Raw genomic sequence first — 27,952 nt, 5'->3', positions numbered from 1 at the left:
TCTGTCTAAACAGAAATTAAGGGACCATGTCAAAGCCAAAATTGTCTTTGTAATATATAATTCTTAATGATCAGTAGTGATGAATTATTTTGCCATGGAAAATTTATCTATAGCCATTAAGCAATCCATACAGATTCAACTCAATAATTATTTGGAACCTCCTAAGGTAGCATGTTTGTGTAGCCTTTATTTAAAAACATATTCACTTCTTTCTCCTCAGTTGAGTACACTGAAACCCTCTGAAAGATGTTATTTTTATGCTCATCTTTCAGAAAAGAAAATTACAATTACTAGAACTAGTAATGAGCAAAAGTGTGGATCTCAAATCCTATATTCTAATACCTTCTCTCTTCTGTGTATGAGGCATTCAGTGAGGGGTACAGAGCACATCAAAATATTTCTTGATAACTGACCTGTATTGCATTTTTCACTTAACAAAAGATCAATATCTTTATTATCCGCTTAGAGTGTGACAATGACCTTTTGAAGCAATAGCTCAAGTTTCAAGGAAGCTTAAACACTAATGAGAAAAGGAGAGGATGACAGGGGAGCTATTCGATCCAAGCTTTGGTTAATCAAAGGAGAAGGGATTGTATTCAGCTAAGAAGATCAGGAAAGTCAGCTTGGATTCCAAAGATAACTGAATCATATTGTTATGTAAAGCCAAATGAGAATTACACAGCTCCTAGACCTGGTCCTGCATAGATTCTGTGACAGATTTTCTAGAGTCGGCGGGGAACTATATATATATATAAACTTTCAATATCAAAAAGTGGCGATTTTTAAAGAACAAGTATTTCTGATATCATTAGAGAAGAAAGAGAGATGCCAGATTAAATGAATTTCCAATAGAATGTGAATTTTAACCAGAAGCCCATTTATGTATGATAACAAAAGAATAAACACAATGATTTAAAATAAGAAAGTTTAGCACTTGGAAAAGTTGTAAGGTTGGGAACATTTTTTAATAAAATACTAGTTATCCAATGCCAAACCATTTTCTTTCTTTCTTTTTTTTTTTTTTGGTCTTAAAATGCCGACACCAGGATTTGAGAGCCGGAGCATTTGAACAAGCATCGTAGTGACCCAAAGTGGCTAGAAGGAAGGGCATCAAGTGATAAGTACAAACTTAGGAGAAAGAGTAGAAGATCGGACCAGAGTAGCAAATCCACGTGCCCTCCAAGGGATCGTGATATAGACGCAGCAGAGTAGAGCATATGACACGATTAATGCCGGAGGAGTCCAAGCTTTTCTGTGCTCTCTCTAGTCTGCCCATCCTAGCTTTTTTTAAAATTTAAAATATAGTTTATTTTCATATTGTGTTATCTCCAAGTCTACAGCAAAATGATTCATACTTTTTTTTCTATTCTTTTCCATTATAGGTTATTGCAAGATATTGAATATAGTCCTCTGTGCTATACAGTAAATCCTGGTTGTTTATCTGTTTTAAATATGACAACTTATATCTGCTAATCCCCTAGTCCTGATTTATTCCTTCCCTCCCCTCCCTTCTGGAGACCACAGATTTTTCTGTGAGTTTGTTTCTCTATTTGTATTGGGCTGGACAAAAAGTTCAGGTTTTCCCATAAGATGTTACTGGAAAACCTGAGCAAACTTCTTGTCTAACCCAATACATAAGTTCCTCTGTACTGTTCTTCGATTTCAAATATAAGTGATATCGTATGACATTTGTCTTTCTTTATCGACTTTCAGCACTTAGTCTGATAATCTCTAGGTCCATCCATGTTGCTGCAAGAGGCATTATTTCATTCTTTTTATGGTCAAGTGTATTGCATTTTGTGTGTGTGTGTGTGTGTGTGTGTGACGTATCTTCTTTATCCATCATTTGTTGATGGACACTTAGGTTGCTTTCATGTCTTGGTTATTGAAAGTAATGCTGCTGTGAGCATTGGGGTGCAAGTGTCATTTCCGATTAGAGTTTCCATCTTTTCTGGCTATATGTTCAGGAGTGGGATTATATGTATAATCAGGAGTGGATTATACAGTAACTCTGTTTTTCATCACAGTTTTTTTCTCAGCGGGTACTAGTCACATGTGTGTAGCTTGGTCAGCCTCAGTTAAAGGTCTGGAACTGCAGAAAGCAATGATATGTGAAGAGAGACGAGATGAGTAAAATCTCGCAATTTTCAGTAACAGTTAAGTTCACTGTGGTTTTGGTTGTATCTCTTGCCTAATTTACCTTTCTTTTAATCCAGATATTTAGGTTATTTTCTCTAGATTAAACTTTTTTTTTCTTTAACCTATTTCCCTATTTGTAAATAAATAATTTTCTAGATTTAGGAAAAAAACTTTGGTTAGCTCTAACAGTAACCACTTTGTAGTGATCATAGGACTTTCTATGTAAAATTTATTTAGATGTCAGAGAAAAGGGGAGAATTTATGCCTCTTGCTTCCATCAGAACATTCAGATATGCAAATGAAGATAAAATGTATAGCTTTCAAAGCAGAGTTTACATCATCATATTGTTACACAGAAAAATCTGAAGCTAACAAATTGATTTAAAAATCTATCAAGGAATAATATATAGTCCGCATCTATACATGTAAAGTAAATGTGAAGAGAAAGTGCCAAAGTGTTGTCATTTTAAAATGCCTCTACTAATTATTCTTAGCCTTAGTTTAATCAGTCAGCTCTTTTCTTCTGAATAACCTCAGTCCCACAGGTTTTTTCACTGTTATTCTCTGGTCTTATCAGCCTTCTTGTTTCAGACTTGTTGGTTTTGTTATTGTTGTCTTAACACATTCGCAATGAGATGTATACCTTTTTATATGTAACAATACACATTTATGTTATCTTCCATAGTCTGCAAAACACTTCCCAAAAATGAACTTCATTAATCCTCATAATCTACATATTATTTTGAAAGCTTTTTTGTACTTGAGGAAAGGTCAGCTTAATATGTTTGTATGGCCTGACCAAGTAGCTAAAACAGACTCAATCCTCTGTGTATAATTCACTGGTGAATAACTAAGCTGGAACTAGTAGTCTGTCCTGGGCAGCAGGGCCAGGGCACAACGCTTCTGTCTTCTTTTCAATAAATAAACTTTATTACTTGAAGATGTAAAATGCAAGAACTCATTTAGAGGCACCATCACCATTTTTCCAACAGCATTTGCTTACTTCATGTCTTTGTGTCTCATCTTGGTGTTTCTTGAAATATTTAAATCCTCCACCAGCAAAATGATTATGACTCACTGAAGGTTCAGATGATGAATACGATTTTTCAGCCACAAAGTATTTTTTAATTAAGGTATGTACATTGTTTTTAGACATACTGCTGTTGTCACCTTAATAGACTATAGTGTAAACATAGCTTTTATATGTACTGAGAACCAAACAGTTCATGTGACTCGCATTATTTTGATATTTACTTTTTTGCAATGGTCGAACTGAACCCACGGTATCTCCTTGACATTACACCTGTATTTCATAAGTAACTATTATTGCAATTTTAAATTATTTATAGAAGATCTCTGCTTATTTGTACATAATGTTTATCCATTTATTGATTTACATATTTGCAAAGATTTGTTCTGAGTCACAATGTATATGACAATGTTTATTTCTTTTTTAACCCATATTATGAAAGAGTCCAGGAATGAATACCCCCAAAATATTTTGGCCCTATAAACTATCCTTACTGCTATAAAATATAAGCCCACTCAAAATGTAACATCTTTTAAAACTCAAAGCAAATATTTGGGTAACCATATGATCAAATAATAATAGCCAAAATGAGTGAAAAGCACCCAGCTTTAGGGATAGTTGTGTACACATGGGAATAAGAGAAGGAAGTACCTAAGAATGATCTCATTTATTCAATACTCAATCCTTCTTGATATTTTCACAAAAGATGAAAACCAGCCACTAGGGAAAATAATTATTTTGTTGTCTGCATAATTCCCAACTTGGGCAAATTTCTGTTAATGGAATGCGCACACCCTGGTATTAGAAAGAGTTCTCTTCATGTAGAATGTAGCTTCATTTGTTGAGCACTTATTATTTGCAAATCACTAAGCACTTGGATTCACTACTTGAAGTGGTATCTATCCCCATTGTGTGGGTGAGAAAATGGAGGCATAAGGAGGGTTAATCATTTAAGAATCCCAAAGCTGGTAAGTGATGAAGCTCTTGAACCTGGCCCTCCAACCCCAGAATTTTAACCATTGCAGTTAATCACATCTCCCAACAAAATTTAGAATAAAATATCAAAGGATTGGTCACATGGACGTGCTGTCTGACAGTCAACATACCTGTTTTTGCACTTTTTTCCTCAGTGAATTTTTGTCTTTTTCACTTGGGTTTGAACTTATCAATGAGCTTTCCTCGTCCTCCTTCCTTGAGTGAACAAGTTCTACTTTTATCTGATTTCCCCCTTTTTTCTTGCTGTATTTTCTCCTCAGAGGAAACGTTCTGATATAGCCAGAAAGATTAATCTGTTTATGTAAATCTTTGTTTCTTTGTATACACAGACCCTCTGGATTCCCCAAACTTCGCTAATTCTGTAACACATGATTACCTGTAAACACATGCCTGTATATGAACATAATTTACACAACTGAATTAATTTGACCTTAGCATGACTTTGTCTTCCTCACACCCTTCATAGTACGGTGTTTGCCCATTCCTATACTGCTTTTTCATGGTTTATCCAGTGGCTTGTGAGCACCCCAAGGTAGCAGTCGTTTGCTTTCTCCCCCTCCTCCAGAAGCTCAGAAGAAGCAGCTGGAAGCGAGTCTAGAGCTGATCCAGGATGAGTGTGTGTCAGAGAACGCGGACCACTCCGCGGAGGAGCCTGCAGAGGGAGCGCCCGACGCTGACGGGGAGGAGCTGACCGATGGCGTGGAGGAGGACTTCGACGAGGACGGGGCTCACGAGCTGGTAGGGAACAGTCCCGGCATGTCCGCAACCGGTTCGTTGTAAAGCAGAGGTGAATTCTCCGGGGCTTATTTCTTCCTCCTGTGCGCATGCTTAAGGCACACATGGACAGTGCTCTGCACATAATAAGTGCTCAATATACTTTTGCTAATTTAAAATATGAGGGAACAAATGAATGAACAAGAACATTATAGGTTAGAATTATATATTCGCAGTCTCAGATGAAAAATTCTCCTTCTCAAGTGCTTCATCACAACAGGAATCTTGCGTTTGAGCCATTACGCATGAGCTGTATGTGGGTATGAGATCCTGGCAATAAAAGTCATCTACTGCAAGACACATGGCCCTCCTCCCAGTTAGCAGTGTCACTCACTGATGACGACTGTATTGGTTACATGGTCAGCAGCCCTGTGCACTCTGCTCACTACGGTTGCCCTTCAGCGTGAGGCCAGTTTATCATCCCGTGTCTGTGCTGCTTGACGACCAGCTCTTATGAGCTGTAGATTTAAGACCTGATTCTTTACATGTTTTATTTCCCCAATGTTGTATAACTGTACTGCTCATTTCCAGATGTTCTTTCCTGTATAAACACACCAGGGAAATACATGCTGGTAATATTGGTAAATATATGCTGATGAGGATGCTATTTCTCATATTTTATCAGCCATGAAATTAAATATGCTATCTTTAAGGGGACTGACTAATACAAATGATGAGAAGGCAAATGTGTGTGTGTGTGTGTGTGTGTGCTGCCAACTCTCAAATATATATGGACTGCTTATATTAAACTTGACTTAATCCTCGGTAATACCAGATTCCCATCTGTTTGAATACCCACTGTTACTGAGGTAATTTTGCTGTGGTTGTTGTTTTAGCATGGTAACTACCCTGTCCTTGTTTCATCTGTGGAATTCTGTATTGATTTTTTAACATTCCAAATCTGTTTAAACTGCATGGTACCTTTATTTAAGCTTTTGAGATAGGAGCCTTTAACAACTATTCTTATTTCTACAAAAGTCTGCCTCGGTTTGAAGGGTTTAAGTACCTGTTTTTAGACTGTTTTGATTTCTGGAATCCATTGAGCAGGGACTAGAATGAAAGGCTGGCAAGTGTCTCTGCTGCTCCTCAGGCAGGACTTTAATCCACCAGCACAAGCTCCTCAGCCCATTCCAGTCCGACTTTCGTTGTCACTGTCTCAGCGTGACTGCTCTTGTTGAGGTCTCAGGACGCTTCCATGATGTCATTACTAATGGTTGCCTCTCTGTTCTTATTTTAATTTACCCCTCAGTGGAATTTGGCTAGAAACTGTTTAGGAGAATTTCTCAGAATACCAAATGCTCATTCTTACCCAGCTGTGCTAGAAACTTTCCCTCCACATCCCCACTTTAAATACTGAAGTCGCCCTGGGCTTTGTCGTGGGTCACCTTCTCTCTCTACACACTTTACCAATGTAACTTCATCAAATACCAGAGCTTTAAGTACTATTTATAGGCCAGAGATTTCTAAATCTAACTTTCTACTTCTTATCTCTTCCTGGAATTCTAGACTCGAGTAGATGCCTATCTCCTCAGAGCTGTTCGATAAGCAGTTGAAACTTAACATGCCAGAAACATTCTTGATTTTTCCAGCCATCTTATTCCTTTCCAGTATTCCTCATTCTCATACATAGCATCATCATCCACACAGCTGTTAAAAACCAAAAAGACTGAGATTACTTTTGATTTGTTCCACCTATCCCCATTAATTCTACCTCCAAATTGTAGCCCAAAGCTAGTTACATCTCCAGTACAGCAAAACTGATCTTTTTGCTTTAGCCCATGCAATCCATTCTCTGCACAAGAAGGATAAAAGTCATTTTAAACTGTAACCCAGACAATGCTGCTCCTTTGCTTAAACATCTACTTTTTATAATGCTTTTTATCATATTTCAAATCAAAATCCCCAAGTGTGTGAATTTAAATTATGATGAAGTCAGGTGGAAGAGGCTGAGAGAGACAGAGAACATGGTGAGAAAAATGGAGAAACTCCCTGGTGCTGATAGGAAAGAAGTCTAGGAACCTTCGACATAAAGAGGAACACTGTTTCATTGCAACAAACTGTATTAAGTCTGAGGATGTGGTGGCAGGTCCTTAAAGGAGTTCAAACACGAATTAGAAGTCAGATAGTGATAATCTCTGAAGCGTGAGTTGTTGTTCAGTCGCTAAATTGTATCCAACTCTGTGATCCCATGGACTGCTTCCCTGACCTTCACTATCTCCCTGACTGTGCTCAAACTCATATCCATTGAGTCAGTGATGACATTCAATCATTTCATTCTCTTTTGTCCCCTTCTCCTCCTGATCTCAATCTTTCCCAGCATCAGGGTCTTTTCAAATGAGTCGGCTCTTCACATCAGGTGGCCAAAGTATTGGAGCTTCAGCTTCAGCTTCAGTCCTTCTAATGAATATTCAGGGTTCAGTTCTTTTAGGATTGACTGGTTTGATCTCTTTGCTGTCCAAGAGACTCTCAAGAGTCTTCTCTAGCACACAATTTAAAAGGATCAATTATTTGGTGCTCAGGCTTCCTTATGGTCCAACTCTCACATCCGTACATGACTACTGCAAAAAACATAGCTTTGACTATATGGAATTTTGTTGGCAAAGTAATGTCTCTGCTTATTAATATGCTGTCTAGGTTGGCCATAGCTTTTCGTTCAAGGAGCAAGCGTCTTTGAATTTTGTGGCTGCAGCCACCATCCACAGTGATCTTGGAGACCAAGAAAATAAGGCCTGTCACTGTTTCCATGGAGTGAGGAGAGATGGGCATTATCATAGGATTGAGAAGATTTGAAGAAGCTAATATGAAAAGCATAGAAGACCACTAATTTGAAAATATATAAATATTGATGGTTAATGTTCATAGCTAGCTGAGGTTAAAGACCAAGAATTAGAGTACTCCTCTAATTCTGCAAACTTTAAGGTGGATCAGAAGTACCTGGAGCTTGTTAACTCCCATTCCAGATAGTTAAAAATGCAGATTTCAGTGTCCCATTCCAAGCATCTCTGATGAGTATGCTGAGTGTCTCTGTTCAGTTCAGTTCAGTTCAGTTCAGTCGTTCAGTCGTGTCTGACTCTTTGTGACCCCATGAATCGCAGCACACCAGACCTCCCTGTCCATCACCAACTCCCGGAGTTCACCCAGACCCAAGTCCATCGAGTCAGTGATGCCATCCAGCCATCTCATCCTCTGTCGTCCCCTTCTCCTCCTGCCCCCAATCCCTCCCATCATCAGAGTCTTTTCCAATGAGTCAACTCTTCACATGAGGTGGCCAAAGTACTGGAGTTTCAGCTTTAGCATCATTCCTTCCAAAGAAATCCCAGGGCTGGTCTCCTTCAGAATGGACTGGTTGGATATCCTTGCAGTCCAAGGGACTCTCAAGAGTCCTCTCCAACACCACAGTTCAAAACCATCAATTCTTCGGTGCTCAGCCTTCTTCACAGTCCAACTCTCACATCCATACACCACAGGAAAAACCATAGCCTTGACTAGACGAACCTTTGTTGGCAAAGTAATGTCTCTGCTTTTGAATATGCTATCTAGGTTGGTCATAACTTTCCTTCCAAGGAGTAAGCGTCTTTTAATTTCATGGCTGCAGTCACCATCTGCAGTGATTTTGGAGCCCCCAAAAATAAAGTCTGACACTGTTTCCCCATCTATTTCCCATGAAGTGATGGGACCGGAAGCCATGATCTTCATTTTCTGAATGTTGAGCTTTAAGCCAACTTTTTCACTCTCCACTTTCACTTTCATCAAGAGGCTTTTTAGTTCCTCTTCACTTTCTGCCATAGGGGTGGTGTCATCTGCATATCTGAGGTTATTGATATTTCTCCCGGCAATCTTGATTCCAGCTTGTGCTTCTTCCAGTACAGCGTTTCTCATGATGTACTCTGCATAGAAGTTACATAAGCAGGGTGACAATATACAGCCTTGACGTACTCCTTTTCCTATCTGGAACCAGTCTGTTGTTCCATGTCCAGTTCTAACTGTTGCTTCCTGACCTGCATACAAATTTCTCAGGAGGCAGATCAGGTGGTCTGGTATTCCCATCTCTTTCAGAATTTTCCACAGTTTATTGTGATCCACACAGTCAAAGGCTTTGGCATAGTCAATAAAGCAGAAATAGATGTTTTTCTGGAACTCTCTTGCTTTTTCCATGATCCAGCGGATGTTGGCAATTTGATCTCTGGTTCCTCTGCCTTTCCTAAAACCAGCTTGAACATCAGGAAGTTCACGGTTCACGTATTGCTGAAGCCTAGCTTGTAGATTTGTGAGCATTACTTTACTAGCATGTAAGATGAGTGCAATTGTGCGGTAGTTTGAGCATTTTTGACATTGCCTTTCTTTGGGATTGGAATGAAAACGGACCTTTTCCAGTCCTGTGGCCACTGCTGAGGTTTCCAAATTTGCTGGCATATTGAGTGCAGCACTTTCACAGCATTATCTTTCAGGATTTGAAATAGCTCAACTGGAATTCCATCACCTCCACTAGCTTTGTTCTTAGTGATGCTTCTAAGGCCCACTTGACTTCACATGCCAGGATGTCTGGCTCTAGGTCAGTGATCACACCATCGTGATTATCTTGGTCGTGAAGATCTTTTTTGTACAGTTCTTCTGTGTATTCTTGCCATCTCTTCTTAACATCTTCTGCTTCTGTTAGGTCCATACCATTTCTGTCCTTTATCGAGCCCATTTTGCATGAAATGTTCCTTTGGTATCTCTGATTTTCTTGAAGAGATCCCTAGTCTTTCCCATTCTGTTGTTTTCCTCTATTTCTTTGCATTGATGGCTGAAGAAGGCTTTCTTATCTCTTCTTGCTATTGTTTCGAACTCTGCATTCAGATGCTTATATTTTTCCTTTTCTCCTTTGCTTTTCACTTCTCTTCTTTTCAAAGCTATTTGTAAGGCCTCCCCAGATAGCCATTTTGCTTTTCTGCATTTCTTTTCCATGGGGATGGTCTTGATCCCTATCTCCTCCTGTACAATGTCACGAACCTCATTCCATAGTTCATCAGGCAGTCTATCTATCAGATCTAGGCCCTTAAATCTATATCTCACTTCCACTGTTTAATCATAAGGGATTTGATTTAGGTCATACTTGAATGGTCTAGTGGTTTTCCCTACTTTCTTCAATTTAAGTCTGAATTTGGCAATAAGAAGTTCATGATCTGAGCCACAGTCAGCTCCCAGTATTGTTTTTGTTGACTGTATAGAGCTTCTCCATCTTTGGCTGCAAAGAACATAATCAATCTGATTTCGGTGTTGACCATCTGGTGATGTCCATGTGTAGAGTCTTCTCTTGTGTTGTTGAAAGAGGGTGTTTGCTATGACCAGTGTGTTCCCTTGGCAAAACTCTGTTAGCCTTTGCCCTGCTTCATTCCATATTCCAAGGCCAAATTTGCCTGTTACTCCAGGTGTTTCTTGACTTCCTACTTTTGCATTCCAGTCCCCTATAATGAAAAGGACATCTTTTGGGGGTGTTAGTTCTAAAAGGTCTTGTAGGTCTTCATAGAACCGTTCAACTTCAGCTTCTTCAGCGTTACTGGTTGGGGCATAGACATGGATTACTGTGATATTGAATGGTTTCCCTTGGAAACGAACAGAGATCATTCTGTCGTTTTTGAGATTGCATCCAAGTACTGCATTTTGGACTCTTTTGTTGACCATGATGGCTACTCCATTTCTTCTGAGGGATTCCTGCCTGCAGTAGTAGATATAATGGTCATCTGAGTTAAATTCACCCATTCCAGTCCATTTCAGTTCAATAATTCCTAGAATGTCGACATTCACTCTTGCCATCTCTTGTTTGACCACTTCCAATTTGCCTTGATTCATGGACCTGACATTCCAGGTTCCTATGCAATATTGCTCTTTACAGCATCGGACCTTACTTCTATCACCAGTCACATCCACAGTTGGGTATTGTTTTTGCTTTGGCTCCATCCCTTCATTCTTTCTGGAGTTATTCTTCCACTGATCTCCAGAGCATATTGGGCACCTACTGACCTGGGGAATTCCTCTTTCAGTATCCTATCATTTTGCCTTTTCATACTGTTTATGGGGTTCTCAAGGCAAGAATACTGAAGTGGTTTGCCATTCCCTTCTCCAGTGGACCACATTCTGTCAGATCTCTCCACCATGACCTGCCCGTCTTGGGTTGCCCCACGGGCATGGCTTAGTTTCATTGAGTTAGACAAGGCTGTGGTCCTAGTGTGATTAGATTGACTAGTTTTCTGTGAGTATGGTTTCAGTGTGTTTGCTCTCTGATGCCCTCTTGCAATACCTACCATCTTACTTGGGTTTCTCTTACCTTGGACATGGGGTATCTCTTCAAAGCTGCTCCAGCAAAGTGAAGCCACTGCTCCTTACCTTGGACGAGGGGTATCTCCTCACCGCCGCCCTTCCTGACCTTCAACGTGGGATAGCACCTCTAGGCCCTCATGTGCCTGGGCAGTCACCGCTCCTTGGATGTGGGGTTGGTCCTCCCAGCCGCCGCCCCTGGCCTCGGGCATGGGTTTGGTCCTCCTGGCCACGGCCCCTGGCCTCAGGTGTGAGGGCGTGGGGTAGCTCCTCCCGGCCGCGGCCCCTGACCTCAGACTTGGGTAGCTCTTCTCTGCTGTTCCTGCTCCGTTGCAGCCTGGCACTCTCGGCCGCTGCCCCTGACCTCGGATGTGGGGTAACTCCTCTTGGCCGCGCCTAGTGCGCCGGTCGCAGCGGCCGTCGCGCCTAGTGCGCCGGTCGCAGCGGCCGTCGCGCCTAGTGCGCCGGTCGCAGCGGCCGTCGCGCCTAGTGCGCCGGTCGCAGCGGCCGTCGCGCCTAGTGCGCCGGTCGCAGCGGCCGTCGCGCCTAGTGCGCCGGTCGCAGCGGCCGTCGCGCCTAGTGCGCCGGTCGCAGCGGCCGTCGCGCCTAGTGCGCCGGTCGCAGCGGCCGTCGCGCCTAGTGCGCCGGTCGCAGCGGCCGTCGCGCCTAGTGCGCCGGTCGCAGCGGCCGTCGCGCCTAGTGCGCCGGTCGCAGCGGCCGTCGCGCCTAGTGCGCCGGTCGCAGCGGCCGTCGCGCCTAGTGCGCCGGTCGCAGCGGCCGTCGCGCCTAGTGCGCCGGTCGCAGCCGCCGCAGAGTGTGTCTGAGACTTCACATTTCTAACAGGTTCCCACATCGTGCTGCTGCTGACAGTCTGGGGAGCTCTTTGAGAACCGCTGTTACGGAGGCATCAGCCAGCATAGCTGTGAGGTTCTCTCCATCAGATTTTATCGGTTGGGTTGTCAAATAAATCAAACACAACCAATAAATAGAGTCGAGGATGTAAGCAACAAAGAGTGGAAATCATGGAATTGAACCTGAGCAGGGAAGTCAGGGAACAGAAGAGGGGACTAAGAAGAAGAAAACAGAGGCATAGAGTGAATAGAAGCCCCTATAGTGGGAAGGACAAGAGGAAAGAAGAGGAAATAAATAAGAGAAAAGTGATGGCTGTCCTCAGAGACTGAGAGAGTTCAGAGGTGTTGACAGATAATGAGAAAATCCATGGGCAGGGCTGATGGAAGTGAGATCAGAGGGAAAGTCCCTGAATCAGGAAGAATTCAGGAAAGCGAGGGCCTCGGATGCAAGACGGCTCATCTACATGTGCATGAGATCACTCCAAGTATTAGCTAGGAGTAAGAGGAAGACAGAAAATGCCAGCTGTCGTGAAAAAGATAGCAAGGCCCATTCTAGTCCCAGACCTGTCACTGTCTGATCCAGGCGATTCACCTTCATTGTAACTTCTCTCTCAACTTTCTTATTTGCAAATAGCAAAGTTAGATTGAAAATTTCTAAAATCAATTCTGTTTGATCTTTCCTCTGAGTGAATCTGTGTTCCAGGAACACTGTTTCTGAAGGTCAAGGGTTTAGCATGAAGCCAGCGGAACAAAGCAAACCATGGTGTTCCGTTTATGCTCTAAACGCACAGGAAGTAACTGATTAGAACTCTTGCTGCTGGAGGTTCTCAGGTTCTTTCTCCCTCAACCTCTGCTTTATAACTGGGGGACTTAGCTAATGGGAGGTAAGGATACTATCTCCAGTATCTCCTTTTGTTCCTAAGCCTTGTAAAATAATGAGTGAGCGTGAGTAAATTCAGTCCCTGTGGTCTAAATGGAGACTGCGGAGTCACTCCTAGGAACTGGCCAAGAGAAAACTCCCTGTTCTACTGTTCTCTCTTTTCCTGACCACATGATCTGAGTCATCCTTGGTTCCTAGAAAGGAAAGACATATATCTTCTCTTTTTGAAGGGCAGATATGATTACAGATTCAGCAAGAATATAGTCTATCAATAATTAGGTTTTTAGTGCCTACAGTTGTAACTAAAAAGAAGAGCTGGTATCCATGTGCTTAGGCAGCTGCTCAGAGAAAATCTAAAATGAATGGGAAATAAGACTTGTATCTTGTACAATAAACAAGGGAGATCCAGCAAAATGTGTTAGAGGAGTAGCCATAAGTGGTGGCACCCCTTTCAGAGCTTGTGAAAAGCTGACGGCGTGAACACTAAGCTCTATGCATCGTCTAGATCTAAATATCCAGTTAGTGGGTTCCATTTCCATTAAGCAATCCATTCAGTCTACATTTAGGGGCCTGTTGTGTGTGAACCAGGTGCTATAAAAGCTGTGCAGATAACTAAAATTATTGCTTTTCTATAAAATGAAATATTTAAGTCAATGGTTCTTCTACTCCAGTAGCTTAGTGCCTAGAGAAGACTTATTTCCTTATGTAAAAGTAATAGACTTGGACTTGATAATTTATGAGAAGTCAGCCAAGGCTAAAAATCTGTGACTCTACAATAATCTATGCCCATATATTTCATTAGTGCCTGTAAGTTAAGGTTTGAATATGTTTTAAATTGAACTCTAGATCTACACATTGTACATACAATTATCAAACTGCTACCATACTCATTTCTGAATAAACCCACTAGCAAATATTTATTGATTGACCACTAATGAGATTTTTGCTATGGGAATAGTGACGGAAATCATATTTTTTCCCCTTAAGAAGGCGGTGAATTAACTGAGGATAAAGGCTATAAGAAAAACATACTAAGCAGTATATCATGATAAGACCCATATGAAAGATGCAATTTACAACTGGGGAATCACACATACCTGGGAAGTCAATGAAGGCTCCTGGCAGAAGAGATATTAGAAATTTACCTCAAAGGATGCTAAGTTAAGGAAGAGCACCTGCTAACATGCACAAGAATATTCAAATCACCCTTCATTGTTTTCAGATCATTTTACGGAAAGTATATTTAATGTCCAAAATACATTAGGTGTTTCATATTATGTGGGGGGTGGGAGCACGGATGGATAGACAGATAGCAAAGTAGATTTTTTTGTAAAACTACTAAAAACTTCACAAATAAAATATTTGCCTTTCAAACTCTTTTACTTTTTCCATATCCCCGTTCATATAAAATGACATAATCCATAAAGTAGTAATCTGTGGCGAAATGGAAATTCTATAGAGAAGTGAGGGCTTTGTTGTTCAGTCGCTAAGTTGTATCCAACTCTTTGCCACCCCATGGACTGCAGCACCCCAGGCTTCCCTGTCCTTCACTATCTCCTGGATCTTGCTCAAACTCATGTCCATTGAGTCGGTGATGCCATCCAACCATCTCATCCTCTGTCATCCCCTTCTCTCGCCTTCAGTCTTTCCCAGCATCAGGGTCTTTTCCAATTAGTCAGTTCTTCGCATCAGGTAGCCAAAGTATTGGAGTTTCAGCTTCAGCATCAGTCCTCCCAATGAATATTCAGAGTTGATTTGTGCTGTTAATTTAAAAGGGCAAATGAAATCTCCCCAGGTGCATGAGAAAAGATGAATGAGAAAGGTGACTGTGCACATCCAAGGACATCACAAACTGTCAACTTCATTCAGGAGACATTGAGAGTCTGATGAGTGTTTTCCAAAGCAAAGTTTTTGGTCAACTTATATCCAAAGGCCTAAGGTGCTTCTTAAAATGCTAATATAGATTATCTGGGGAAGAGTTCAGAAATCTGTCTTTTTATCAATCTGAGGTTTGAAATGACAGAGTGACATCAAATCCCAAAGGAAACTGTAGACAGTGCAAACATTTAAATGCATTAGAGAATTTGAGCTTTTTTGAATTCTACTTGTAATTACTTCTGCTGAGTACATGTAGTCAAATCAGGCAAATCTAGTAAGAATCCACAGTAGAATTACCTAGCTGGCGAGTCTCATACTTAGGTATGCAAGTTGAGTACTACATTAGAGTACATCTTTCAGCATTTAACAAAATATTCAACTAAGCAGTGAGTCACCTGGGCTTACAAGCTATTGAATTTCTGTGCACACTTGGGAAGGTGTGGACCGCAAATCCTGTGCTGTAATTGAAGAGAACTCAAAGCAGGCATTCTGATATACCATTGAAAAACTGCAATGCATAAAGCATTTAATCAATATTCTTGGTCTTTATGAAGTGGACTGAAAACATTTCCTTCTTTTTGAAGCTTTCTGTTTCTTTCCTAATTAAATCCGTCACCTGAATGCTCCCCCATATCCTCATGCTGCAGTCTCTTTTTAATATTGTCATTTGGACTAAACACTAGCTGGAGGACAAACAGGAATTTGGGAGGCACATTCCCAAAGGTGGTGCTAAGTGAGTGAGTTAGTGGTATGTATCACAAGGGAGCAAGAAAGTGTTTACTCAGCCTTTTGCTTTGAGTCTGTATTCAAGACCTTCATCTCGACCTCTGGCACGCCATCGTAGGCTGTCTTCCCAATCCTCCTGCCACAGATAATAAGGACAGAAAGAAAGTTTCCACCCATAGTTTGGAAGCAGTCAGGGATGACCAGTCCTGGTGCATGTGTACAGCATGCATGCCCTGCTTCTGAGGTACAAAGGGCCAGGGCCATGACAGCTCCGTGACCAGCAGTGCTCAGGGGAAATAGGCTATGGCTAAGCCTTTGATCAGCAGAAAAGGGTGTGCTAGGCTGACATTTCAGAGAAGGCAATGGCAACCCACTCCAGTACTCTCGCCTGGAAAATCCCATGGACAGAGGAGTCTGGTAGGCTGCAGTCCATGGGGTTGCTAAGAGTCGGACACGACTGAGCGGCTTCACTTTCACTTTTCACTTTCATGCATTGGAAAAGGAAATGGCAACCCACTCCAGTGTTCTTGCCTGGAGAATCCCAGAGATGGGGGAGCCTGGTAGGCTTCCATCTATGGGGTCTCACAGGGTCGGACTGAAGTGACTTAGCAGCAGCAGCAGCAGGCTGACATTTCTGCTCTGGCGTCCCACCTTGGAATCCAGCCTCTTCCTCTGCCCTTTCTGTAATAAATGTTCCTCAGAGTCAATCTCACACTAGTTTGTTTGGCATCTCCCTTGATTTCAATCAAGGAGAAGGTAATGGCAACCCACTCTAGTGTTCTTGCCTGGAGAATCCCATGGACAGAGGAGCCTGGTAGGTTACCGTCTATGGGGTGGCAAAGAGTCAGACGCGACTGAGTGACTTCACTTCACTTCTTCACTTTGCTTTGATTTCAATCATTTTTATTTTAGCTGAAGAACTCTGCTTAGACCATTAGGGTAAACTTTCATTTTCCCCGGAAGGCTTGATGGCTGGGTTGTTAAATCTGAACTCTGTCTTCAGTCGACAGAAGCAGTTCAGATCTTCATGACTTTGGACAAGCTGGTTATCTGTGTCTTTCGTAGCCCAGAGCTCTCTGTGAAAAGTTTGCCACGTGCTTGAAGTTTCGTTGTAGGGCATTTGTATTTTGCACGTGTGTTTAACTTCATCCATTTAATCTTGTTACCTTGAATGCTTCCAGGCCTATCTAGGTGTAAATTAGATCCCGGTTAAGTTAACAGTAGAAGTCTAGAGCATCATAGGAACCCTCGCAGGGCTGCAGGACCTCGCTGTCCCCCGCCAGCCTCTCCGGTTGTTCCCGGGAGCCCGGGAGGATCCCGGCCCTGTGCGGGAGCGCGTCCCCTGCCGCCCGCCCCTCACCTGCCCCCCGCCCCTCACCTGCCCGCCCCTGAGAGCACAGTCTTGCGGCAGCCCTGCTGCTGCCTTTGTGACAGAATATCTATCGCCCTCTGCCAGTAGGGCTGCCTCGTCCGCACCAACGATGCGACACCCGCACGGCGCACCTGGATCCGGATCCCCTCAGGCCTCCGCCTGAAGCCGCACCAGACTCAAGACTAAAACTGGGAGATCGTAGCCCTCTCTCCCGCTCCACGTTAGACGTTAGCACCCAGAGCTTGAAGCCTGAGCCTGTAAAATCTTTGAGGGCCGAGAGTTCGTGGAGAGCAGCCTCTTGAGCTGCTGCCTGAATGATTGCTGTGGCTCCCTGCTCCTCCCCTTCCACCCTCGTCCCTCTCAGTCAGTTTGGTCCTGTTGAAACTTAAGCCGGGTCATTCTGTTTAAACTCTCTGCTAGCCATCCACCTCCTCAAAAGAGAACCGGAGTTCCCCACAGAGATCCCCACACCCGGCACCGTCTGCCCCCGTTCCCTCTCTGGTCTGCTCTGAGCTCTCCCCACTCAGCCTGAAGCAGGCACACTCACCCCAGACTCACACCTGGCCCAGCTCCTGCCTCACAGTGCATGTGGGGTGCCCCTGATCCTGGAGATCCGCAAAATGGAATCCACCTTGTACAGGGTTCTTGAGACTGTGTTAAATGTTTGAAGTTTATGCCACAATTTCGTGTAAGTAAATCAAGAATTACCTGTACATAAGGAGAAGGCAATGGCACCCCACTCCAGTACTCTTGCCTGGAAAATCCCATGGACAGAGGAGCCTGGAGCAGTCCATGGAGTTGCTAAGAGTCAGCCACGACTGAAGCAACTTAGCAGCAGCAGCAGCAAGAAAGACTTCACTTTCACTTTTAACTTTCATGCATTGGAGAAGGAAATGCCAACCCACCCCACTGTTCTTGCCTGGAGAATCCCAAGGACATGGGAGCCTGGTGCGCTGCCCTCTATGGGGTCGCACAGAGTCAGCCATGACTGAAGCAACTTAGCAGCAGCAGCAGCAAGAAAGAATTAAGATGCATGTAACCTAGCAGTCTGATGGAAATTTTTCTGGAGTGAGATAGAAGTAGGTTGTCCAGATTGAGCAAATAAAAACATAGGATACGAGTTAATTTTTAATTTCAGATAAATAATGAATAGTTTTCTAATATTATCATGTTTCCAATATTCCATGAGATATACTTGTAACAAAAGAAGTATGATTTATCTGAAATTCAAATTCAACTGAGCTTCCTGTAATTTACCTGGCAACTCTCCATAGAAATAGGCTTGAATACTGGCCTTCAATACATTATTTAAGTTTTTTTAACTTCTTTTTATTGTTACCTATGAAAGTGGAATAATAACACCCCCTCATAAGGGCAGGAGGAGAAGGGGGCAACAGACGATGGGATGGTAGGTTGGCATCACCAACTCAATGGACTTGAGTTTGAGCAAGCTCTGGGAGTTGATGAAGAATGGGGAGCCTTGTGTGTTGCAGTCCATGCTGTTGCTAAGAGTCAGACATGACTGAACAAAATACGGCAAGGAGAGCAAACCAGTCCATCCTAAAGGAATTCAACCCTGAATATCCATTGGAAGAACTGATGCTGAAGCTGAAGCTCCAATACTTTGGCCACTTGATGCGAAGAACTGACTCATTAGAAAAGACCCTCATGCTGGGAAAGGTTGAAGGTGGGAGGAGAAGGGGACGATAGAGGATGAGATGGTTGGATGACATCACCGACTCTATGGACATGAGTTTGAGCAAAGTCAGGGAGATGATGAACAGGGAAGCCTGTTGTGCTGCAGTCCATGGGGTCTCAAAGAGTCACATTGGACTTAGCAACTGAACAACATAAAGCTTAGTAAGTTCTGAACTGAACTGGACAGAACTGAAGGATTAAATGAGATAATTCATGAAGTGCACTTAACAAAGTCTCCAACGTAATTTAAGACCCGAATTGCAGCTATTATCATTATTAATATTATAGTTGCCATCTCATTTTGCAAATGAAGCTTTCAATAAAATATTACAGAATTTCTATCAACATACTCTTTCATATGGAAGTTTGCGTCTTTAAAGTCTCTAGAGAGTCAAATTTGTTTGAAAACATTTCTTATTTGATAAGAAAGCCTTCAGGAAACAAATGTAATATTCTGAGAATTATACTTTGTTTTCATCTTGTAAAATTTTTCTTTGATTTTGTACTTGCTGGATTATTCAATTCAAAAGAATTCCTTTTCAAGTCCTTTAATGACTTAAAAAAAAAAAAAAAAAAAGATAATGCTAACTGTAGCCTACAGTGACATATGGCTTTTATTTAGTTTTTGTTGTTATAGATTTGTTCTGTGGCTAATGTAATCTGGCCACCAATTTAATTTAAAAGATGGTCAGTTGTGGCTTTGAAGAATTCAAACATGTGAGAAGCCTTATATATCACATTTTCTGTGGTCATCCAGCCACTCATTCATTAAAAGAACCAAGAAATTTTTCAATGAAATAATGGAAACTCAGTAATATACCAGATATTGTTAGTTGCTGAAGAGTCAAAGAACACAGCACAGTGGCTTCTGATTCCATAGGGCGCTCAGTGGGTAGGAGAGGAACGTGCTGTAACCAGAAAAAATAAACAGATGTTAACAAAACAGTGTGATAAATGCAGTTATCCTATGCATCGGGACAGTAGTGTGTGCGAAGTGAAATGACAGAGCAAATGAATCTGGACAGACTTCGCCAAGGTTGAGACATATTTGGGGTTTGGTTCTTAAAGAAAAAGCTTATACAAGGAAAACAAAGACTTAGGTGGCATTACCAACAGAAAATGCCAAGAGGAAAGGCTTGACGTTAGTGTCTATTGGGATGTGGTTCTCAGTGGGTCATCCCAGGACCCACAGCACCATATCATGTGGAAACATTTCAGAAAGGCAGATTTCCAGAAAAGCACATTCTCAGACTCTAACTCAGACTCCCTGAATCAGACACTCTGGGGTGAAGCCCAGCAGTCTGTGTGTTAACAAGCCCTCTAGGTGACTCTGTTAATTATAGTTTGAAAATCACTGGACTACAACAGAGTTTACAAATCCAGGTGCACATAGAATTACTAAGAGTACCTTTTTATAAATCCCAGTGACAGGGGGCTCAGGCTGTAACAATTAAATCAGATTAAACTTGGGGGGTGGGGCCCAAGCAAAAGTCCAGAGATGGTTAAGTGTGTAGCCAGGATTGAGGACCCATGAGATAGAGCACACAGTACATGAAGAAAGATGAAAAGGCTCTTAACCAAAGAAGACAGAGACACATAAGAATTCACTTGAAACCATTAGTATTCATGAAAATAAAAATTAAGCCAACAATAAAGTAACATGAAACACCCTCCCCCAGAGTGGCCAAAATTGACTGGTAGGATCAAATGCTGGCATGTTGGCAAAGATGCAGAGTGCTGAAACTGTCCAACGTGCTTAGGCAGATTCGATGCAATGTATCTAGAATATTAGAATGTCTGGGAATTTCTTATAAAACTAGACATAACTGAGGCAGCAGTTCAACTCCTAAGCATTCAAAAGAAATGAAATTATGTGTCTAGGAAGTACTTGAATAAGAACCTTTTAGCAGTTCTACTCATAGTATCCCAAAACTAGAAACAGTTCATCAATAGGACAATGGATATATAAAGTGGGGTCTATTCACACAATGGACACTACTTAGTAATAAAAGAGAGCAAACTATTGAGAAGTGAAACAATGTGGGCACATTTTAGAAACATTATGCTTAGTGAAAGAGACCTTGTACAAAAGAGTAGTGTGTGATTGCCTTCATGTAAATAGAAGTTGCCTGAAATTTAAGTTAGGAGTAGAGACTGACTTTCCTGAAATGGCATTCTCTTCCTTGTTCTGGTGAAAATCCATTTTTATTTCAATAAAAATAAATTCCTAATGCCATACCCTCTAGAAACCTTCCTGATACTCGCAGAGTTAATTGAGTCCTCAGTAACCTGTGCAGAACCTTATTCAGACACTCACTTCATTGCTGCTGCTACTTTTTTAAAATGTCCATTTCCACCCCTTGCAGGCTGGATGGTTTCTTCTGGTTTGGGATTTCTCATGCATAACCCAGCCTTCATCATCTGGCAGGGCATAGGGATGAGTGAGGTGGGTGGAATAGAGGGATGCTGGATTACTTGACAAAATCTGACGCATTATATCCCACTTCTGGGTATACGCTGTCCCTCCCTCCTTGAATATCCTTCCCCTCTCTTTTTTCCATCTGTCTGGTCAACACATGCTGTCTCTTTAAGACCTGTGTTGCATGTCATGACTCCGTCCTGGCACAAGGTCCCAGCCTGCTCTGGACACCACTGGATTTGCTTCTTTCTTAGACCCCACTGTATGTGCTTCCTCACACTTTACTTGCTTTATTGTGATTAGCAATTTCCTTTCTTTCTGGCTCACTGATTTGTGAATTTCTCAGGGCCTGTTTTCTTTGGTGTTGTTCCTTAGTGTGGTGCTTAGCACGTGTTAATGTTAATGAATATTTCTTAAAGAAAGAGAGAAACATATCTTCAGACTACCTCAAACTGGGAGTGCTCTTATCATTTTTAAGTACATTTTATTGTTTTGTGTTCTAAATAACATGTGTGTGGTGCCCTCTGTGATTTAGAGCAATATTATACAAAGCAGAGGAACAAATAGTTTTCATTATAACTTACACACTAGGTCGTTCAGGCAGCAACCTGCACTGTCGAGGCACTGAGGAGGAACGACAGCAGGAGGCTTAAAACCACACGTCACAGTCAGCATGGCAGTGTTCACTCTGTTGTGTTGGTTTTCTGTGATTTTGTATTATTACCGCCCGTGAGGGATAAAAATGCAAATTTAAGTAACCCAAATTTAGTTCAGTTCAGTTAAGTTCAGTCTCTCAGTCGTGTCCGACTCTTTGAGACCCCATGAATTGCAGCACACCAGCCCTCCCTGTCCATCACCAACTCCCAGAGTTCACTCAGACTCACCTCCATTGAGTCGGTGATGCCATCCAGCCATCTCATCCTCTGTCGTTCCCTTCTCCTCCTGCCTCCAATCCCTCCCAGCATCAGAGTCTTTTCCAATGAGTCAACTCTTCCCATGAGGTGGCCAAAGTACTGGAGTTTCAGCTTTAGCATCAGTCCTTCCAAAGAACACCCAGGGCTGATCTCCTTTAGAATGGACTGGTTGGATCTCCTTACAGTCCAAGGGACTCTCAAGAGTCTTCTCCAACACCACAGTCAAAAGCACCAATTCTTCGGTGCTCCGCTTTCTTCACAGTCCAACTCTCACATCCATACATGACCACTGGAAAAACCATAGCCTTGACTAGACAGACCTTTGTTGGCAAAGTAATGTCTCTGCTTTTGAATATGCTATCTAGGTTGGTCATAACTTTCTTTCCAAGGAGCAAGCGTCTTTTAATTTCCTGGCTGCAGCCACCATCTGCAGTGATTTTGGAGCCCCCCAAAATAAAGTCTGACACTGTCTCCACTGTTTCCCCGTCTATTTCCCATGAAGTGATGGGACCAGATGCCATGATCTTAGTTTTCTGAATGTCGAACTTTAAGCCAACTTTTTCACTCTCCTCTTTCACTTTCATCAAGAGGCTTTTTAGTTCCTCTTCACTTACTGCCATAAGAGTGGTGGCATCTGCATATCTGAGGTTATTGATATTTCTCCCAGAAATCTTGATTCCAGCTCGTGCTTCTTCCAGCCCCACGTTTCTCATGATGTACTCTGCATATAAGTTAAATAAGCAGGGTGACAATATACAGCCTTGACGTTCAGTTAAATTTGAAACTTAGTTAGGAAAGCTAGAACACCAAGCTTTAAAACAAACAGAAACTAAGTTTCCCCATCTGCAATTTTTAAGTCCCCAAAGTATACAAAAAAAAAAAAAATTACAAGTTCATAAGAAAATAAATTTCAGAGAATTCAAAACTAAAGTATGCCCAGATAAGTATACTAGATGTTATGATTCCAACTTCAGCTGGAGGGCAGTGTGGTCTCTAGACTTAAGGAATTTTGAGATGTTAAAAGTATTGGGGTAGACAGACAATTTCCAAATGGTCTGTCTACGAATGTGAAGAGGCAGAATAATAAATCTAGAGTATAGACTCAAACAAAATAAGATATTTTCACAATCCCAGAGCTTCTGTGAGGAGAGAAACAAAAGATGAAGAGAATGGTACTGAAGTCCTTTAGAAATGAGAGGCAGTCCAAAAATAAGTCTTAAGTGTACAAAAAGATGGGAAAAGCACTGATTTTCTAGTAACGCTGTAATGTGCTGGAGGGAAATAGAGCAATCTGAGGTACTAATGCTGACAGATTTCAAAAGGCTAGTTATGAGAGTTGTTGGAGAAATAAAACAATTCTGGCAACAAAAAGACCCTAGGCTACCAACATAGAAGAGAAAGCGCAATTTCTTGAGTAAACTTTCACACATTTGCATGCATGCAAGCACCAAAGTGACCACAAAGTTAATGTCAAAGAAAAATTGCACTGTATATAGACTACTAAGTTAAGAGTTAAGGTTAGGAGATGATTTATTTTACAGAATCATTGCAAGGAAAGATGGAACTATTCTGATAGCCTTGAACATAAGTTCTGTGAGTATCTCCAGAGTCAGGCCAAACAGGTTTTTCTTTTAATAGAGAGAGTAAACAAGGCTAGAAAGAACTGAATGTTAGGAAATGGGGTGAATGGCAATAATGAGAGCAGCCGGTTTTCTGGGAGGGATTCTTTCGGAGGGACTGTATATTGGCTCAGGTTGATGTTGGGCCAAAGTTCAGTGTCCCGGAAGGGAGAAGTTTATCCAAAGTTTGGTTAATGAGAATTTTGTTATTATTGATCAACAAGGATAAAACAGGTTAGCTAGTCATTTATGGGTTCAAGAATAAGAATTCCTCTGTGTCTAGCTGTGTCATAGGTAAACAAGGAAACATCAGTGATCTTGCCAGAATCATAGTGGTTCTTTGCAGGAAACATTTCCCAAAACACAGAGGGTGAAATAGTGGCTGGCAGGGGCATGGGGGCATCGGGGTGGGAGGCAGGATTCTTGACCATCACTGTTTCTTAGGATCACAGGGCTCAAGTAAAATTCAACATTATTATGTAGGCTTCCCTGGTTACTCAGACAGTAAAGAATCTGCCTGCAGTGCGGGAGACCCGAGTTTGACCTCTGGATGGGGAAGATCCCCTGGAGAAGGAAATGGCAACCCACTCCAGGATTCTTGCCTGCAGAATCCCATGGACATAGGACCCTGGGGAACTGTAGTCCACGGGATAGCAAAAGAGTCAGACACGACTGAGTGACTAACAGTTTCACTTTCAGAGGTTATTTGGCCCATGATTTTGGAGATGTCTCTACACTGTAAACATTCAAGAGTAGAGTTAACTCCTGTTGAGATTTATTCCTGTGTCAAAAGTTGCAACAAGGATCCAGATTCACTTGACCTCCAAACAGACACTCTAAGAAAAGTGGTGAGGGGAATTTGGTTCCTTCGTCCTTTTTATTTATTCATAAGTTTTATTTATTAATTTTTGTCTGTGCTGGGTCTTTGCTGCGTGGGCTTTCTCTAGCTGCAGCGAATGAGGACAACTCTCTAGTCATGGCCCAAGGGCTTCTCATCGTGGTGGTGGCTTCTCGTTGCCGAGCACAGGCTCTAGGCACAGGGACTGTAGTAGCTGTCTTCAATCTGAATGCAGAGACTCCAGTCCAAATAATCAAACACACACACACACACACACAATGAAGTTTTATCTATGGAAAAGAAGCATCCTATTCTGACTAACTGGGAGACAACCATTATTCCATTAAGGATGAGTAAGATTCTACACACTTATATTGGTAACATAGGATTCTTAAAGGAGCCCTTCTGTGTGGTCTGCTCATAATGCCTGTTTTTATGTCAAAAGGATAAAACCCATGCTGTTGTTCTCATGATGTCTAGCCAAACATTAAGTCAATACATTCTTATAAGATTTGAAGAGGTAAAATTATCTTTCTCTTCCTATAAATTATTCCCAAATCCCAAAGGGCGAAAGCTATTGAAAAGAGGGTCCTCAGTGACACTGAACTTTATGAAACATAAACAGTTGAGTGTAGATATATGTTCTTCCATTCATGCCATCTTAATTCAGAAAGCTAGCAAATACTTATTAGATGATTATTATACACAGGCACTACTTTAAGCACTGGTAAAAGAAAGTGAATAAGAAGGAAAAAACCTCTTTGGGGAGGTAGCTGAGTGGAAGTTTACATTCTGGTTAATTGCTGCTCAAGCTCAGTCACTCAGTTGTATTCAACTCTTTGCGACCCTGTGGACTGTAGCCCATCAAGCTCCTCTGTCCATGGGATTTCTCACCAGGCTCCTCTGTCCTTGGGATTTCTCAGGCAAGAATACTGAAGTAGGTTGCCACTTCCTCCTCCGGGAGATCTTTCTGACCCAGGAATCAAACCTGTGCCTCCTGTGTCTCCTGCATTGCAAGCAGATTCTTTACCACTGGGCCACTGGGGAAGCCCTATATTCTGCTGCTACTGCTGCTGCTGCTGCTAAGTCACTTCAGTCATTTCCAACTCTGTGCGACCCCACAGACGGCAGCCCACCAGGCCTCCCCGTCCCTGGGATTCCAAGAACACTGGAGTGGTTTGCCATTTCCTTCTCCAATGCATGAAAGGAAAAGTGAAAGTGAAGTCGCTCAGTCGTGTCCAACTCCTAGCGACCCCATGGACTACAGCCCACCAGGCTCTTCCGTCCATGGATTTTCCAGGCAAGAGTCCTGGAGTTGCTCAGTCACTCAGTCGTGTCTGACTCTTTGCGACCCCATGGGCCACAGCACGCCAGGCCTCCCTGTCCTTGACCATCTCCCAGAAATGCTCAAACTCATGTCCATTGAGTCAGTGATGCCATCCAGGTGTTGGGGGAGTGTGTAATTTCTTTGGTTCTGTCTTGCCACAGCTAAAATTTGAAGTGGCAAACCAGTGTTACAGCTCGGTTACAGCTCAGTTTTATTTGGCAAGCAAAGAAAAATACATCCTCGAAGCATGAGGGTGGGCTGACCCAAAAAAAACGAGCAGAGAAGGCAGAGGCTCAATCTTGGCTCCTCTTTTTGTATGTTCTTCTCCTCCCTCTGAGCCTACCCTCTATAAACTGAGCTAGGTAGGAGGGCCGTTTCTTTCACCTGAGGTTCTCACTCCAGTCCTTGGACCTTCCTTTGTTCTATTTTCTTTGTTCTATTTCCTTTGTCTTTTAGCCACTGCTATTTTGGACTCCTTTTTCCTATTCTACCTACCTAACACAACCGTCTCATCCTCTCTCATCCCCTTCTCCTCCCACCTTCAATCTTTCCCAGCATCAGGGTCTTTTCTTAATAAGTCAGTTCTTCGCATCAGGTGGCCAAAGTACTGGGGCTTCAGCCTCAGCCTGAGTCCCTCCAAAGAAATCCCAGGGCTGATCTCCTTCAGAATGGACTGGTTGGATCTCCTTGCAGTCCAAGGGACTCTCAAGAGTCTTCTCCAACACCACAGTTCAAAAGCATCAATTCTTCAGTGCTCAGCTTTCTTTATACTTCAACTCTCACATCCATACATGACTACTGGAAAAACCACAGCTTTGACTAGATGGACCTTTGTTGGCAAAGTAATGTCTCTGCTGTTTAATATACTGTCTAGGTTGTCTTTTCTTCCAAGGAGCAAGAGTCTTTTAATTTCTTGGCTGCAGTTACCATCTGCAGTGATTTTGGAGCCCAAGAAAACAAAGTCTGTCACTGTTTCCACTGTTTCCCCATCCATTTGCCATGAAGTGACTGGATGCCATGATCTTGGCATTTTGAATGTTTAGTTTTAAGCCAGCTTTTTCACTGTCTGCTTTCACCTTCATCAAGAGGCTCTTCAGTTCCTCTTTGCTTTCTGCCATTAGGGCAGTGTCATCTGCATACCTGATGTTATATAGAATGAGGCTAACATTCTAGTTAGAGACATATTCTAAAACATATTCTTCAATCTGAACCTACTCCATAAAATTAATACAATCACTAGAGTATTCAATTAATATAGAGTATTAAAATAGAGTATTCAATGAACACTTGAGTGTTCATTGTTAAGCACTCCTTCATTATTTAAATTTTAACTTCCAAATTAAAAGGTCTACTTGGAATTCTCTGAAGAAAATGAATATGATAGATACTTCAGATAGAGGGCCTGTGAAAGGTGAATAGAAGTATAAGTACAAAGTGAATTCTGTTAACCACCAGTAATCACCTAAATTTTACCTTAATGAAACTAGTACTGAAAAATATGTGATATTTAAAGCTACTAAAATTTGCTAATATTTTTTAAATTTTATAAAATTTTTATACAATTTTAAAGTGCTGCTTTCCTTTTACAGTTATTCTACCATATAGGCTATATTCCTTATGTACAGTACATCACTGAGCCTATCTTTTTTTTTCTAATTGGAGGATAATTTCTTTACAATGCTCTGTTGGTTTCTGCTATACATCAACATATCAGTCATGGGCATACATATGTCCCCTCTCTCTTGAACCTCCCTTCCACCCCCCACCCCATCTCACCCCTCTAGGTTGTCCAGAGCTCCAGGTTGAGCTCCCTGCATCATATATCAAATTCCCACTGGCTCTCTGTTTTACATGTGGTAATGTATATGTTTCAGAGAAGGCAATGGCAATCCACTCCAGTACTCTTGCCTGGAAAATTCTATGGATGGAAGAGCCTAGTGGGCTACAGTCCATGGGGTCGCTCAGAATCAGACACAACTGAATGACTTCACTTCCACTTTCATGCACTGGAGAAGGAAATGGCAACCCACTCCAGCTGTTCTTTCCTGGAGAATCCCAGGCACAGGGGCGCCTGATGGGCTGCCGTCTATGGGGTCACACAAGTCGGAGACGACTGAAGTGACTTAGCAGCAGCAGCAATGTACATGTTTGAATGCTACTCTCTCAGTTTGCCCCACCCTATCTTCCCCTGTTG

General features: G+C 42.1%; 1 protein-coding gene across 7 annotated transcripts in view; it reads left to right on the top strand.

Moving 5' to 3' along the window:
* RALYL (RALY RNA binding protein like) overlaps positions 1 to 27,952 on the top strand; it is an 819,948-nt gene that overhangs the window by 773,872 nt on the left and 18,124 nt on the right. For 6 of the 7 annotated variants that reach the window (XM_070802966.1, XM_019974097.2, XM_070802963.1 and 3 more), the window contains one exon: positions 4,731 to 4,903. The exons of the other annotated variant lie outside the window; for it this stretch is intronic. In XM_070802966.1, the coding sequence (XP_070659067.1) occupies positions 4,731 to 4,903 (173 nt within the window). The remainder of the gene's footprint in view (positions 1 to 4,730; positions 4,904 to 27,952) is intronic. 7 annotated transcript variants of the gene reach the window in all.

Source organism: Bos indicus, chromosome 14 (assembly GCF_029378745.1).
Source record: "Bos indicus isolate NIAB-ARS_2022 breed Sahiwal x Tharparkar chromosome 14, NIAB-ARS_B.indTharparkar_mat_pri_1.0, whole genome shotgun sequence".
In the NCBI taxonomy this organism is placed as follows: Eukaryota; Metazoa; Chordata; class Mammalia; order Artiodactyla; family Bovidae; genus Bos; species Bos indicus.
The sequence above is the reverse complement of the archived record's forward strand: the minus strand, read 5'-3'. Positions and strand labels throughout refer to the sequence as shown.